The sequence below is a fragment of the Neofelis nebulosa genome, chromosome 2 (genome assembly GCF_028018385.1).
Source record: "Neofelis nebulosa isolate mNeoNeb1 chromosome 2, mNeoNeb1.pri, whole genome shotgun sequence".
Taxonomy (NCBI): domain Eukaryota; kingdom Metazoa; phylum Chordata; class Mammalia; order Carnivora; family Felidae; genus Neofelis; species Neofelis nebulosa.
The window spans coordinates 39,448,919-39,465,512 of NC_080783.1; the positions used below are offsets into that span (position 1 = coordinate 39,448,919).

General features: G+C 39.2%; 1 protein-coding gene and 1 pseudogene across 1 annotated transcript in view; one reads left to right on the forward strand and one right to left on the reverse strand.

Moving 5' to 3' along the window:
• Nucleotides 1-5,382: 5,382 nt before the first annotated feature.
• Nucleotides 5,383-8,415, reverse strand: LOC131490335 (U4/U6.U5 small nuclear ribonucleoprotein 27 kDa protein-like; annotated as a pseudogene).
• A 1,640-nt stretch (nucleotides 8,416-10,055) lies between these two features.
• Nucleotides 10,056-16,594, forward strand: part of DNAH7 (dynein axonemal heavy chain 7) — a 265,127-nt gene continuing 258,588 nt past the window's right edge. Inside the window, exon 1 of the mRNA XM_058710674.1 lies at nucleotides 10,056-10,538. Within this exon, the coding sequence (XP_058566657.1) occupies nucleotides 10,524-10,538 (15 nt within the window). The 5' untranslated portion in view covers nucleotides 10,056-10,523. The remainder of the gene's footprint in view (nucleotides 10,539-16,594) is intronic.

Consider the following 16,594-nt stretch of genomic DNA (forward strand, 5'->3'; position numbering starts at 1 on the left):
TGTGTGTAAAAATGGAGTTGTGTGTGTTAATCTCAGAGTTTAATTTACAGCTGTCAGATTATCTTTCATTTTATGACCAATAATACAATTTGACTAAGGGGTTTGAAAAGAAAAAAGTCAGTTGCTGGTGATGAAAATGTTTATCGGAGAATCTATCTGCTATATTGTATGTGTAAATGATGGCCATTATATCATGGTAACTAATCTGTTCTAATTGGGAGTGAATAGTCAGCAAAAATTATTACATAAAGTTAAGCATAATATGTTATACTTCTTGGTTCCTTCTTTTTAAGAATCTGTAGTTTAAAGAAAGATAATTTTCAGATGCTGTCAGCAGAATGATTTAAACCATACCTACACATTTACCATGGATGAGTTCTATCGCCAAAATGCACGTGACAAGTAAGTTGAAGGAAAACTGACATGGAAATTCATCCAAGTATGTACAGATGTCTGCTTCCGGGAGAGCAGTACAAAATGGTTAAAGTGAAGCACTAACAAATATAGTATAGTAGCAACCATGCCTTGTAAGAACCTACGTGGTTTGGGGAGACACATTTCGATGAAGGTTAAGTAGGAATGCTTAATTAAGGAAGGTTAAGTAGGAATGCTTCAATCCAATGATTGAATTGGATAAATATTACAGGTGTTTGGAAGGGTGAGTTCATTTAGGCTGGGAATGTCTGTTCAAGAAAGGATTTGAACTGGACCCTTATGGGGGTAGGAGATGAAATCTAGATTTGTGGAGGAAAAGAGGAAGTCATTCCTTTTAAGGAAAATAGTCCTCACCACACTTTCAGTGCTTCGTCTCCTCTCTCTACTCACAAGCCCATAATAGGAGTAGTCGATCACCTGGTGAGGTCCTAGATTTGACTTGGTCATGTAGAGCCCAGGACAATACAGGTCTGATGACACATGAACTCTTGCAAGAATGCCTTGCAAATGTGGCCCAGGTCACATTCTGTACGTATCACCAACACTTGACAAATACTTCAGAGCACATAATCTATGCATGTATGATTTATAGGGTCAATTTAAACATGGAAGGAAAAAAGAGGGCCCAGGGAACTGGGAGGGTCTGCTTTTTACCAGGAGCTAAACTAGATGCTTTTCATACATTGTCTGAATCAGCCCCCACAACAATTCTAAAAGGTTGTGATCCCAAGAAGAAAATGATAGTTCAGAGATATAAAGTAACTTGTTTACCTTCACCAGTAGAGACAAAGTCAGGATGTTTTTGAGATATAATTGACATAAAACATTGTATTCATTTCAGTCTTAGTATTACTTGATATATGTATATATTGTGAAATGATTATCAAAGTAAGCTTAGTTAATATCTATCCAAAGCGAGGATTCATACCAGCTGATTCCAGAAAACAGCCTCTTTTCCTATACCGTCCACCTTCCCTAGAGATAGAAAACACATTTCCCCCCTCTAATTACCAGAAGCATTTCAGTGTTGAAGTTACAAGGAAGAAGACTTCTAAGTAGTTACAAGGTCAAATAAAGTATTTGGTAGGCTAAGAATTGTTGGATGGGGTTCACACTCAACCTTTGATCGGGCAAAGAGGACGTCTTACAGTATGTTCTTTGGAAAGATTACCAAAGTAAATAAAGAGAAAGTATTCTAGCTGCCCCAGGCAATCATGAAAATGCTACATATCTATGTGATTACCTAGCAAAGTCGAACATTTTATTGGGCGTGTAAAAAGTCCAGAGTGAAGTCAGTGCCAACGACCTTTAAGCCACCTAAAAACACTGAGCGTGTTGAAGTACAGCACATTTTCAAAGTCCATAGACATAAAGTCAAGAGTAAAATTTTTGACACTTTGGCTTACAATGAATATATTACCAGAATTCTTAGGGAGGAAGAACTGATGTTTCTCCAAATAAAAATTAACTAATTTTTATATTATTACTCCACACTGTCCAAGAAAAAAAGAACTAAGATATCACGTGAAAGGATACCATATCACAAGCATATACAAAATAGCCTTCTAGTAAAATCTGGTTTAGCAAACAAATCAAGTTACTTTCCAAACGTGTAATTTATTTAAGACTTATTTCTTGATGATTGCAAAAATATCAAAATTTAAAATATTCTATGATTCTATGGTCAAAGAGCACTTCTATAGGAAAAAAGTTCATTTTTTTCCTCTCTGATTTGCAGGTGAATATATCTCCCTCTAGTGTTCAAAGAAATAGAATGCACCCATTTGTGTTTCTCCAGATCTGGTTGTGATTAGTCGAAGGTCAATGTGTGGTAATAAAACAGCATCATTATTTGTTTTTATGGGAATTGGTCCATATATAGCTCAGTATTTTCACAAACAAATACCACATGCATGAATTGTCAACCACATTTTGTAGGGTTCCTTTTGCATCTGAGATATCTATTGTAACTCTAACTTTGTACTTGCATAACTCTTTGTTAAAGGGTCAACAAAATATGTAATTTTTTAAATTGCAAGTTTCCAGAAAGAGAAAACAAGAGTCTTGGGGCCTGATCCTTGGATCACCTTTCGTTCTGTTTCTATTTACAGTCTCTTGTTTGATGATTTCATCTAATCTCATGGCTTCTATTACCATCTATCTATGGATGAACTTCCAGCCTACACCTTGACCAGAGCTATACCCAGAGTTGTACAGCTCCCTATCTCAACATCTTCCTTGGACATCTAACAGACATCTCAAACTTAACATATTAGAAAATGAAGTTTTTTCTTTTCTTGTACCTTCCATCTACCAAGTAGCTCAGCCAACAAAAAAACCTAAAAGTCATTTTACCATATTCTTATTCCTTACATGTGGTCCATCAACAAATCCTATCAGGTTCCTCCCCGCCCCAAATATATCCCTGATGTCTTCCTTCTCTTCATTTCCATCACTTCCCCCAAGTTTAAGCCACCATTGTTATTTCCCTGACCTATTTCAGTAGGCACCTAATTGGCCTTCCTGCTTCCTTTCTTGCCCCATTTCAATTTATGGTTTCTTTGCCTTATTAAAATAAGATCCTTCCTCACTATGTTCCTGGCTTTGAATGTGTCAAGTTTATTCTTACATTCAGGTCTGAGTCTTACTACCTCACCTGCTTCCTGGGAAAAACATTCCGGACATCACTGAAGGGCTGACTTCTTTTGTCATTCAAGTCGCAGCTCAAATTTCTCCTCCTATGAGAGGCTTTCAGTCTCTCCTGTTACCCCATTTCATTTTATTCACTTTTTGCATTCATTTTAATCATCTGAAATAAACAAACAAAATGCTCTTTTCTTGCTAATTTTCAATTTCTCTCTCCTAGAATAGAAGCTGGGATCTTGGCTGCATCCTCTCTCTCCCATGCCTAGACCAGTGCCTGGCCCACAGCAGGTGTTCAAGAAATATTTGTCAACTAAGCAAGATAAGGAAGATAAGGAGGAGTATAGATTCACAAAGAGAAAAGGGAATGGGCAGAGAAAAGAATACCAGATGCTGGACTCTGCTTTAAGTTGTACACTCAATTTTTTCAACCTCATACCATGACCCACAAAAATAAAAAGCTGCCACGTTGCTTAAAAGGAGCATGTATAACATATCAGCACTTTTCCCCTCTACACAAGCTACGGTTTCAAAAGAAGGGGGTAAAGAAAATAAGTAGTAACAAATTACAACACAACAAGTCAAAACTCAGCAGCTTATACAATATACTTTACTGGAAAATAAATTTCTGATAAAAAAAATTTCCTTAGAATCAGCACAAATTTGGGCATAATATCCTTTCTTCTTCTTCTTCTTCTTCTTCTTCTTCTTCTTCTTCTTCTTCTTCTTCTTTTTTTTAAATGTTTATTTTTTTATTTTTGACAGAGAGAGAGAGACAGAGCATGAGCAGGGGAGGGGCAGAGAGAGAGGGAGACACAGAATCCAAAGCAGGCTCCAGGCTCTGAGCTGCCAGCACAGAGCCCGATGCGGGGCTCGAACTCACCAGCTGTGAGATCATGACCTGAGCGGAAGTCGGACGCTCAACTGACTGAGCCACCCAGGTGCCCCGGGCATAATATCCTTAAGCAAGAATTTGGTTCATGTGTAATAAAATCACTAAAAAACAAAACAAAACAAAAAACCCACCCTGCTCAGCCAGTTAAGCTACGGACTCTTGATTTAGGCTCAGGTTATGATCTCATGATTAGCGAGTTCGAGCCCCACATAGGGCTGCGCGCTGACAGCGTGAAGCCTGCTTAAGATTCTCTGTCTCCCTCTCTTGCCCCTGCCCCATCACTCTCTCTCTCTCTCTCAAAATACATAAACAAAAGTTTTTTAAAAGAGAAAAAAACCCACCCAAACCATGAGAGAAAACACAAAATTATACATGCAGCTGAAATTGACACCTAGGGAACCAAAATATCAGCAAGTCAATTTCTGTTCTCCATTTGGTCTTTCATAGTTGGTTAACAGTTTCTTTTCCCAGATAACTTCTCTTGAAGTGCACTTCCAGGTCACCTGGGTGGCTCAGTTGGTTGAGCATCCGACTTTGGCTTAGGTCATGATCTCACGGTTTGTGAGTTCAAGCCTTATATCAGCTCTGTGCTGACTGCTCGGAGCCTGGAGCCTGCTTCAGATTCTGGGTCTCCCTCTCCCTGCCCCTTCCCTGCCCATGCTCTGTCTCTCTTTCAAAAATAAATTAAAAAACATTTAAAAAATTTAAAGTGAACTTCCATATTTTTAGATTAGTAAATCAAAAGCATACATATATCTCTACCCAAGTTAAACACTATGTGCATAAGGGAATCTTTCAAGGAGATAAGTAATAGAGTGATAAAGTGCCTTTCTATAATTTGAGGGATCCAATGGTCTAACACATCTAAGCTAAAATTCATTCCTAACGATTTTTGAAATGTATCGGATTTTGTCAGGGTTTTGACTGGTGAGGACAGGGGATGACATCTCGGCTGTGGTCTTGTTGGTGATAGTACTGATTACTGTGAGAATTACTAGGTAAATTCAGTCCCAGGAGTGACATTTCTCTTGCTTGACAGGGATCACAATAAGGGACAAATACGAAAGAATTGTCTGCCAATTTTTATAAAACTGTTTTTTCTTCCATAACTCTGGCAAAGGTGCCCCACAGAAGACACGTTTGTTTGTTTATTTATTTTTAAAGGGTAGAAATATTGCTTTATTTGAGAAACTTACATCCAAATTACTTCTACGTGTTTTCAAAAATCCTAACGAGCATCCAAGAAGAAAACATACACAGCTTCCACAACAATAAGAACAAAAAACTGGGGTTGACGATTGCCCCAAATGACATTTCCTAAAAGAAAAATATATTAACCTTTCTTTTTTTGAGTCAGGGTAAGTGAAATGCACACATAATAAATAACATTTTCTTACTTTTACAGGGAGTAAAGACTGTGATCATGTTTTTTTTATGAATATTAAATATGAAATACAAAATCCACTCTTCTGAGCAAGATGGGGAAAAAACCCATTCTTTAACATTTTAGTTCTCATGCAATGAGAACGGAACCAAAGGTCTATTGAATCCGCCTTTTTGATTCATATACTGCCTGTACTTCCTCTTCTGAGATACATTTATGGCATAAGCATTTATTTACAGAGCCGTCCACCTTTTTCCCTCTCGTGGAGTCCAAAGAGGCAAATCCCATTAACTTCACCATTTCGATTTCTTCCTCTGTTTTGCCCTCTAAGCCCTCCTCAGTAATCTGACGTTCTTTGCTCTTTGTTTCTTTTGTTTCTTTTCCTCATCTCTTCTTCCTTTTAGTGGAGAAGGGGAAGGAGATGTGGATCTATGCCGTCTTGGGGATCTGGAGCCTCTTCTGTGCGGAGATCCATAGCGGCTCCGTCGAGGATCTCTCTCCCGGGACCGGGACCTTTCTCGGCGCCTGCGATCTGTTACGAGATGTGGACCGGGACCGCCTGCGCTCCCTCCGTGGAGAACGGCTGCGTTACGACCCATTGGGAATCGTCAGAAGACAAGTTTAGAAACAAGATTCTGTGAATGAGCAAGTGACCACCCAGAGGAGCTAGAAATGGAGGTCTAGCAGAAAAAACGTAGAAAGTCAGAACACTGGATGGTTGTTCATTTCTACTATGACTTTTGCGGTGGAGTGAACGGACGGTGAGAACAGCAGAGGATGGAAGGAGGAAAATTTGCAGATGGGGAAAAGGGTGGAAAGTGAATGGGCCTTTTCAGGGTCATCCCTGTCCAGACGGTTGCTGTGAATCCATCTGTCCCCTGCTGGCCTGTTTGTGTGGACCAGTACTCTGCAAGAAGCAATCCAGTTGATGTTGGCTTTCTATCAAGAATGCCAAATTCCTTTTAAATACCTGGGAACTGCTGGGAACAGTTCTATTGGCAGCACACGGGCAGCCACTTAAACCAATCCCACCTTCACATCTCGTGGTTAGCATCGCCTGTGGTATAAGCCCTCCAGCTAATGTTTTAGCTTCTCATGCTTTTACCTTTTAAGTAGGTTTTTGTTTCTTTTTGGCTGAAGAATCAACTTTCTAGTATTCTACTGGCTTTCAGATCTTTTCACTGTACCCCTGGGCTACGAAAACACACTATATCTTCAACCCATTCTTGGAACTCTACCCCTACCTCCAGGTTTTTACTGTAATTTATCTCCTTGAAGGCTCTGTTTCTACGTGGGATTTTCCATTCTTCCACGTTCCAAGTTCAGGAGATGGGGTCTACAATATTTATCATCTGTTTTCCAGCAGAGTTCTTACTAATTTTAGGCTCATAACATCTCTCCTACCTCATTCATTGAGGACTTCAGCTCACAGTTTTCCCCTCCACTCTGCTTACCTCAGCATCCATGGGAACAGCTATAGCCTTAGCTAAAGTGAAACTCCTTAATCAAGCTTAGTTCCTTGACCTTTCATGACCAAAGTCCTTCACTACAGGCACCCATTTCCATGACCACATGGGGGACCGTGTCAATGCCTGGAATTGCACTTCTGAAATTGCAGCGTCAATACCCTCACTCCTATTCTTTCTGCTTCGACAGCAGTTTCTCCCGCCACGTCTCTCTCTCGCTGAGATGCCCGCCTATCCTATTTAAGAGCTCCTTTATTGCCACTGAATAGCCTTTTCTTCCTTTATTGATTTTAGGTTCTGAGATTCTTAATTTCAACTTCACTCTTTTCAGAGTCTCCATTCTCTTGCTCTGTTGTTGTTGAAGGAGGTCATCAAAGGGCCACAAACTGGACCCAGGCATCTGGAGGCTCCTTTTAGCCCCCCTCCCCCACCTTGGAATGCACGTTCTGCCCATGTTTTCCATGCTTTCTACAGCTGACACCGTTTACAAGGATGTCAAATGAGGGAGCAATCTGCTGTTGAGCCCATCTGGATGTGACTGAACCTTGTTAAGGCCTCTATATAAACTGAAGATTCCAGCGGGCGGGTGGGTGTGGAAGTCTGTTCGTCTTATGGCTGTGGGAAAGCAAGTCTAGTATGTAAGTTCCCTTGCATGTGAAACCTGTCACCTACCAATCTGGGATGACGTGCCTCTTCCCTGTGTGGGGCCCAGTTTGTGAGCCAATAGTTATCCTTCTGTCATACCAGCCTGGGAAATGTGTCATATGTTGGTTTTCTTTGAACCTGAGCCTGGTCTGTTGAATGTCTTTGGAGTTCAGATTTTTGTCACTACTAATTCAGAGGCTTCAACTTCAAATGATCTTTCCTGTATGTCCTTGATCACTTCCATTCTCCCTGCTTTCCTGCCAAGAAGTTATCTTAAAACTTCATTCTGCTCCAATTTTTCACTAACCCCTGACTCCTATCTTTCTTTTTCTTTTTAAATGTTTTTATTATTCATTTTTGAAAGAGAGAGCATGAGCAGGGGAGGGGCAGAGAGAGAGAGAGGGAGACACACAATCTGAGGCAGCTCCAGGCTCTGAGCTGTCAGCACGGAGCCCAATGTGGGGCTCAAACCCACAAACTGAGATCATGACCTGGGTTGAAGTCAGAAGCTTAACCGACTGAGACACCCAGGCGCCCCCCACTTTTTTCTTAACTGCTGTATAATTAACATGCACTGTTAGGTTAGCTTCAGGTGTACAACATTTATTGAACGATTCCATGCATTACTCTGTGCTCATCACGGGAAGCAGAGTCACTATCTGTCACCGTACAACATTATTCCAATATTGTTGACTGTATTCCCCATGCTCTTCCATCTCCATGACTTACTTTATAACTGGTAGTTTGTACCTATTAATTCCCTTTATTTCACCCATCCTCCCATCCCCCTTCCTTCTGGCAACCGCCAGTTTGCTCTCAGTATTAAAAAAGTCTACTTTTTGGTTTGTTTCGTCATTTGTTCTGTTTTTTCGATTCCACATAAAGTGAAATCCTATAGTCTTTATCTTCCTCATTTTACTTAGCGTATCTCTTCTAGGTTCATCCATGCTGTCACAGATGGCAAGATTTTATCTTTTATAAACATTTTTTTAAAGCTTATTTTGAGAGAAGGTAGAGTGAGGGGGGTGGGGGGAGGGAATCACAAGTAGGCTCTGCATTGTCAGCCTGGAGTCTGATGTGGGCCTTGAACCCACGAAACTGTGAGACCATGACCTGAGCCGAAACCAAGAGTTGGACTCTTAACCGACTGAGCCACCCAGGTGCCCCAAGATCTTATCTTTTTTATGGTCAATTAATATTCCATTGTATATAGATACTATGTCTTTTTTATCCATCTATTGATGGACACTTTGGTTTCTATATTTTGGCTATTGTAAGTAATGCTGCTATAAACATAGGGGTGTGTATGTTAATTAGCAAAGGAGGCAAGAATATACAGCGGGGAAAAGACTGTCTCTTCAATAAATGGTGCTGGGGGGTGCCTGGGTGGTTCAATTGGCTAAGTGCCTGACTTTGGCTCAGGTTATGATCTCACATCTCCCGTGAGTTCAAGCCCTGTGTCAGGCTCTCTGCTGTCATTGCGGAGCCTGCTTCGGGTCCTGTTTCCTTCTCTCTCTGCCCATCCTCAGCTCATGCTTTCAGTCTTAAAAGTAAATAAAAACGTCAAAAAAATTGTGCTGGGAAAACCGGACCACTTTCTGACACCATACACAAAAATAAACTCAAAGTGGACTAAAGTCCTAAATGTGAGACCTGAAAGCATAAAACTTTTAGGAGAAAACATAGGCAGTAATCTCTGTGACACCAGCCATAGCAACATTTTTCGAGACAAATCTTTGGCAAGAGAGCTACAAACGTCAACTCTTGGGACTACACAGAAATAAAAATCTTTTGCATAACAAAGGAAACCATCGGGCAACGTACTGAATGGGAGAAGATCCTTGCAAATGATAGAAAAGTTAATCTTCAAATATATAAAAAACTTCAGTTATTCAACACCAAAAATGTTTTTGATTTAAAAAATGGACAGAGGACCTGAATAAACCTTTCCCAAAGAAGACCTACAGACAGATCACAGACATATGGAAAAGTGTTCAGCATCCCTAATCACCAGGGAAATGTGAATCAAAACCACATGAGCTACACCTGTCAGAATAACTTGACTAAAAGACCTGCAAGAACAAGTGTTGGTGAAGATGTGGAGAAAAACGAACCCTCTTGCACTGTTGGGAATGCAAACTGGTGCAGCCACTGTGGAAAACAGTATGGAGTATCCTCAAAAAGTTAAAAATAGGGGCGCCTGGGTGGCGCAGTCGGTTAAGCGTCTGACTTCAGCCAGGTCACGATCTCGCGGTCCGTGAGTTCGAGCCCCGCGTCGGGCTCTGGGCTGATGGCTCAGAGCCTGGAGCCTGTTTCCGATTCTGTGTCTCCCTCTCTCTCTCTGCCCCTCCCCCGTTCATGCTCTGTCTCTCTCTGTCCCAAAAATAAATAAAAAACGTTGAAAAAAAAATTAAAAAAAAAAAAAGTTAAAAATAGAACTACCATAAATCCAGTAATCTCACCTCTTACCAAAGGACACAAAAACACTGATTCAAATATATGCACCTCTATGTTTATTGTAGCATTATCTACAATAGCCAAGATATGGAAACTTCAGTAGTTAGCAGATGATATTGCTTCCTACAGAAAAGCGTTTTATTCCGCTAGTTTTGAGATTTAGGCACAGAGAGTTAAAGAAGGGGTTATGGCAGGGGTTCAAGCACCTAGTTAAGTTAGAAGAGGATAGAAATGTGATGATCAGTAATCAAAGGCTATTATTCACTTCTCAAGACAGAAGAAGCACCCTCTCTGCCTTCAGCTGTTCGGTGGGTGCACAGCACTGGCTCAGAGGCGCCACCGAGTGCCCTGGAAAGTGCCTCCTGCAGGATCCCACTACCAGTTCCCTAGGTGCTGTCCCAGGAGCAACCGATGACCGGAAACGGAGCCTGAGAAGGTCTGTTGCTTAGCAACCAATGCTGCAGGACGCTAGACAGTCTCTGCGCTGAGGGAGCAGAGGCTTCAGGCTGGGTCCCGGGCTGCCACTTCTCTTGCCTGAGGGGCGCCGGGCTGCAGCGATAGTGAAGCCACTAGGTGACTCGAACGCGTCCTCACAGCCATGAGCAGCGAGCAGGTGAGATGGTACTCCTCGCCCGGCTGGCCCCGCAGCGAAGCTTCCTTCCTATCTCAGAAGCGATCGAAGCCTGGTCCTCCAGGTTCCCCAGTCGTGATCCTGTAGGGTACAGCTTCCTTCACCCTAGTTACATCTGGGATATTGAGCGCTTTTCGTGAAAACCCTTAAATGTTTTCTTCCCAACCGTTCGTCCTTGATGTTGTCATGACAACCAACCATTTTAGCCCAGCGGTGCGCTAGCAGTTAAAACTACAGCTCCAGAGTGTCCCCAGCTCACGGTGGGGGGAAGCTGCGTGGGGAGTTGCAGTGGGTCTAGGCTCTCTAGGGTTGGAATCCAAGCCCTTTCCTAGCTGTGAGACGTGGGGGAAATCACTTTACCTTTCTAAGCTTTTCTCCCTTTTTATGCAGGGGGGGCAGAAGGGAAGGGGCATCAGAACTTTCCCCATTTCTGAGGTTGTGAAATTCAAACCAGTATGTGAGAGGGTTTGGTAAGTGGCATATGGAATTTCTTAGGAAAATATCTTCAGGACAGGTAATAAAAGATGCATGTTGCAATACCTACTTTCCAGAACTTTCTTTATTGAACTTAAGAGCAACTGTAAACAAAAGAAATGCAGAACAATGGCCAACTTTTTAATGCGGGAACAGAATGGGAAGGAGTTAAGCACGGGCATGATTCTAGCTAGTGAGAAAAACAATTTTAACTCTCTAAATGAATATGGAAAAGGCTCCTTAAGTATGGTGGTACTGAATGAAAAACAGTTGCTGGAAAGCCTGTGGATTTTGCATGGTTTCTTTGTTATAACACTAAACTATAATTCTTTTTTTTTTTTTCAATGCTTCATGCTTTTTTTTTTTTTTTGTAGTGTTAGTTTATTGAGGAAAGGATGTTAAAAAGTAATTTATTCCCCTATCCATTGGGTTGTAGATTACTAACAAAATGTCAATCCTAATTGATTAATCAAATAATGCCTAAGTGATCAAGAAAACCTAGTTTTGGCATTTTATTGAAATGTGTAATAAACTGAAAACTAAGAAACAGACATTGATTCACTTACCATATAATTAGTAATTAGTGGTAAAAGAACAAATGATAAACAAAAAACAACAACAAAATGATTTAGGTAGCTAAAAACCTGAGCCATTAGATTAATAGAGTGTACTAGTGATTGTGAGTGATCCTATAATCACAAAGTCCTTTTAAAAATATTTACCATCGATATGCATTAAGCAACTTATTTGCATGTTGCTCTTAACAGGCTTTGGCCTGATCTTGAACCATAGCCTATGTTGTTGAAATTTAAAACACGTATCTATCATATTGCAGTGGTATTTCTGAACTATTATTTTCCAAAGCCCCAAGCTGACCAATTTACAACTAAAAAATATCCAGTGAAAACCTATTGGCAGTTAGGTTTTAAATTTTGCTTTATCTTAATAAAAGTGATGTTTGGAAATGACTTCCCTTATCCCTTCCCCACTCTCCCCTAAAGGGACCTATATTATTGAAGAGGCATTATTGGGATCTTGAAAGAAAGTTACGTGACCCCATCTAGGATTATTTCCATTTTTTTAAACACCATTTTGAAACAGCAGAGGTCCCTCTCTCACTGCTTTGGTTGTTTGGTAATTTTAAAACTCTTGGTACTCTCATTTATGCTAATTTCAAATGCAGTTTTCCTTTTGAAAGGATAAAAGCTTTTACATTTTAACCTAAAACAAATGGAATGGATTAAACTTTTGGAAATGCCATTCTTATGTGACATTTACTTATGTATTCATTCGGTTTGAAAAAGTGAGCAGGTGGTAAATCATATTTGCTGAAGGAGATTTTAACACATTCATCTCATTAGTGGAAGTTTGAGAGTGACAAGGCATTTTTTCAGGAATAGCAGTCTGAGCTCTTAAGTTAGCTATTTAAGAGAAACATAAATCCCTTGCAACTGCTCATTTCAATTTTAAAATTAAAACATAAAGTAAGACATTTGAGCTTCATTGAAGAACTTTCAAGGGTCTTAATATGCAAAGATCATGGAGTGCCCCACAAATCGACTATATATGGTGGGCAGGTAAGGAGGAAAAAGCCGTCAACTCCTCTCTACCCAAGCACCTTTTCTAAGTGTTAAATCAAGTACTGTAATTGTGCATTTATAGGATGCTCATTCAGTTTTCCTAAATATCTTCTTCATGTCCTTGCTTAAAGAGGAGGTCAGAGTAAAAACAGTTTGATATGAGGCCCACCTAGGTGATCACTTTGATAACCATAATGCAAATCTGTGACAACTATGTTAAATCAACCCTGATAAATTTTGAGATATTGTTTTAACCAGACAACTTCATGAGATTGTTGATTTAACCTGATACATTTGCAGGTTCTGGTCATTTGATCAGAGTGGTTAAACTTAGATTATGCCAGATTTATGACCTCCCGTCCGATAGACAAGTAGTTGAAAATTAAAATCAAAACGAAATGCAAAGCCAGACTACTTAAGGAAGGTCTAGACTCCTTAGCAATTTTAATTTTAGTAAAGTTCTGTTCGTTAGGATCCCACCAGAAAACAGATGACCATCTCAAAGGGATTTAATTGAAGAAAACTTACAAAGAGACCCTTTGCAGTGGTGTGGGTAAGGTTAAGGCAAAGAGCCAACGAGGTTGAGGAGTCCCTTAAAGATTAACAGCAATACGAAGTCATTAACATTCCTAGGCCTGATCAGGAATTGCCATTTACTGTTTATCATTTCAATTATACTTACCATTATCTAAAACCTGGTATGAGGTGGGGGTTTGGAATGGTAGCTTCCTGATAGCTGAGCTCTGGAAGAATTCAGCTACTAACAGAACTATGGGAAACAGGACATACTAGGAAAGAAATATCCAAAACGCTCTCCCCTCCTGCTCTCTAGTGTCCTACTGGTGCTTCTCATTGCTTAATCCCCACCAGATTCGGCCTTTCAGGCAGAAAGCAAGGGTAAAAAAAAAAAAAAAAAAAGGCATGGAGACTGGACTGGGCCAAACAAAGCATAACCATCACAGAAATTACAAGTAGATGCAGCTTTCATAGACCTTTCCATGTTGACAAAGCAGTTGGGATAAAAAGTTTGTAAGTCTCCTGCAGATGCTATGATTCATTTTCCTATTCAAAATCTTCATACCTAAAAATCTTACGAAAGATGTAGAAGACACTTAGGAAGAATATTATGAAATGATTTTGAAGGATACACTCCCAGGATCTGAATGAAGAAGCATTGTATTCATGAAAAAAGAAGAGTCAGTATCTTAATTATGTCAGCTTCCTTCACGTTATTCTAGAAATTCAGTGTATTTTTATCAAAATTTCCAAAAGTTTTAGGCAACATTGATGTTAAAATTCACCTGGTAGAAAAAAGGTCAAGATTGTCCATGGTAATTTTTTTTTTTTATTGAGATGTGGTTGACATACAATGTTATATTAGTTTTAGGTGCACAAGATAATGATTCAACAAGTTTATATCTTATGTTTACCACAAGCATAGCTACCATCTGTCACCATAAAACACTATTACAATACCATTGACTATATTCCCTATGCTGTACTTTTTATTCTCAGGACTTCACGTAACTGGAAACATGTGTCTCCCACTCCCCTTCACCCATTTTGCCCATCCCCTACTTCCCTCCTTTCTGGCCACCTTTCTGGTATTTTTGGGTCTGTTTCTTCTTTTTGTTCACTTTTTTCTTTTTTTGTTTTGTTTTTTTAGATTCCACATGTAAGCGAAATCAAGTGATATTTGTCCTAACTTATTTCACTTAGCATAATATTCTTTAGGTCCATCCACGATGTTGCAAATGGCAAGATCTCCTTTTTTAACAATTGAGTTGTATTTTATTGTGTATTTGTGTATGTATACCACAACTTTATCCACTCATATATGGATGGACACTAGGGTTGCTTCCATATCTTGGCTATTGTAAATAATGCTTCAATAAACATAGAGGTACATATATCTTTTCAAATTGGTGTTTGCATTTTCTTTGGGTGAATACCCAGTATCAGAATAGATGGATCATAATGGATTTGACTTTTTGAGGAAACTCCATACTGTTTTCTGTAGTGGCTGTACCAATTTACATTCCATCAATAGCGCACAGGCGTTCTTTTTCTTCACATATTCACCACTTATTTTTGTGTTTTTCATTTCAGCCATTCTGACAGGTGTAAGGTGATGTCTCAATGTGGTTTTGATTTGAATTTCTCTGATTAGTGATGTTAAGCACTTTTTCATTCATGTTGGTCATTTGTGTGTCCTCTTTGGCAAAGTGCTTATTTAGGTCCTCTATTTTTTTTTTAAGTTTATTTGTTTTGAGAGAGAGAAAGAGAGAGAGCACGAGTGGGGGACAGAAAGAGAGAGAGGGAGAGAGAGAATCTCAAGCAGGTTCCATACCATCAGCCCAGAGCCCAATGTGGGGCTTAAACCCGTGAGATCATGACCTGAAACCCATGTGAGATCATGACCTGAGGTGAAATCAAGACTTGGATGCTTAACTGAGTAAGCCACCCAGGTATCTCTGCCTATTTTTTTAAAAATTGGATAGGTGTTTGTTTGTTTGTTTGTTTGTTTCTTTTTTTTTTTTTTTGGTGTTGAGTTGTAGAAGCTCTTTATATACTTTGGGTATTAATCTCTTATTGATAAATCATTTGCAAGTATCTTCCATTTAGTGGGCTGCATTTTTTGTTTTGTTGATGGTTTCCTTCACTGTGCAAAAACTTTTTATTTGTGTAGTCCTAGGAGTTGATTTTTGTTTTTGTTTCCCTTGCCTAAGGAGACATATCTAGAGAAATGTTGCTAAAGCCAATGCCAAAGAGATTATTGCCTATGTTTTCTACTAAAAGTTTTGTGTTTTCAGGTCTGACATTTAGGTGTTTAATCTGTTTTAAATTTATTTTTGTGTGTGGTGTAAGAAAGTGGTCCAGTTTCATTATTTTGCATGTAGATGTCCAGTTTTCCCAGCAGTCTTTATTTATTGAAGAGGCAGTCTTTTCCTCATTGTGTATTCTTGCCTCCTTTGTTGTAGATTAATTTAACATAAGGCATGGGTTTATTTCTGGGCCCTTTGTTTCATTGATTTGTGTGTCCATTTTTCTTAGTATCCTAGAGTTTTAATTACTACAGCTTTATATTATATCACTGTATAATTGTGATTCCTCTAACTTTGTTCCTTAAGATTGCTTTGGCTGTTATGGTCTATTGTGATTCCATACAAATTTTAGTATTGTTCTAGTTCTGTGAAAAATACTACTGGTTTTTTTGATAGGAATTACACTGAATCTGTAGATTGCTTTGGATAGTATGAGCATTTTAAGAATAATCTTTCCAGTCAGTGAGCATGAAATATCTTTCCATTTGTGTCATCTTCAAGTTCTTTCATCAATATTTAAATTTTCAGAGTACAGGTCTTTCACCTCCTTGGTTAAGTTTATTCCTAGGTATTTTATTATTTTTTGGTGCAATTATAAATGGAGTTGTTTTCTTAATTTCTCTTTATGCTATTTATTAGAGTAGAGAAATGCAATGGATTTTTGTGTATTAATTTTGTATCCTGCAACTTTAGTGAATTCACTTATTCTAATAGTTTTTGGTTGAGTCCTTAGGGTTTTTTATATATAGTATCACGTCATCTGCAAACAGTGAGTTTTACTTCATCTTTACCAACTTGGATGTCTTACATTTTTCTTGTCTGATTGCTATGGCTAGAACTTCTGGTACTATATTGAATAAAAATGGTGAGAGTATACACACTCGTTCCTGATCATAGGGGAAAAACTGTTTTTACCAGTGAGTATGATGTTAGCTTTGGGTTTTTCACATATGGCCCTTATTTGTTGAGGTTTGTTTCCTCTAAACCTACCTTGTTGAGCGTTCGTATCATGAATTGTTGCTGACTTTTGTCAAATGCTTTTTCTGCATCTATTGAGATTATATGCTTTTTATCCCTTGTTTCACTGAAGTGGTGTATCATGTTGATTTCTGAATATTGAACTATTCTTACTTCCCAAGAATAAAGCCCACTTGACTGT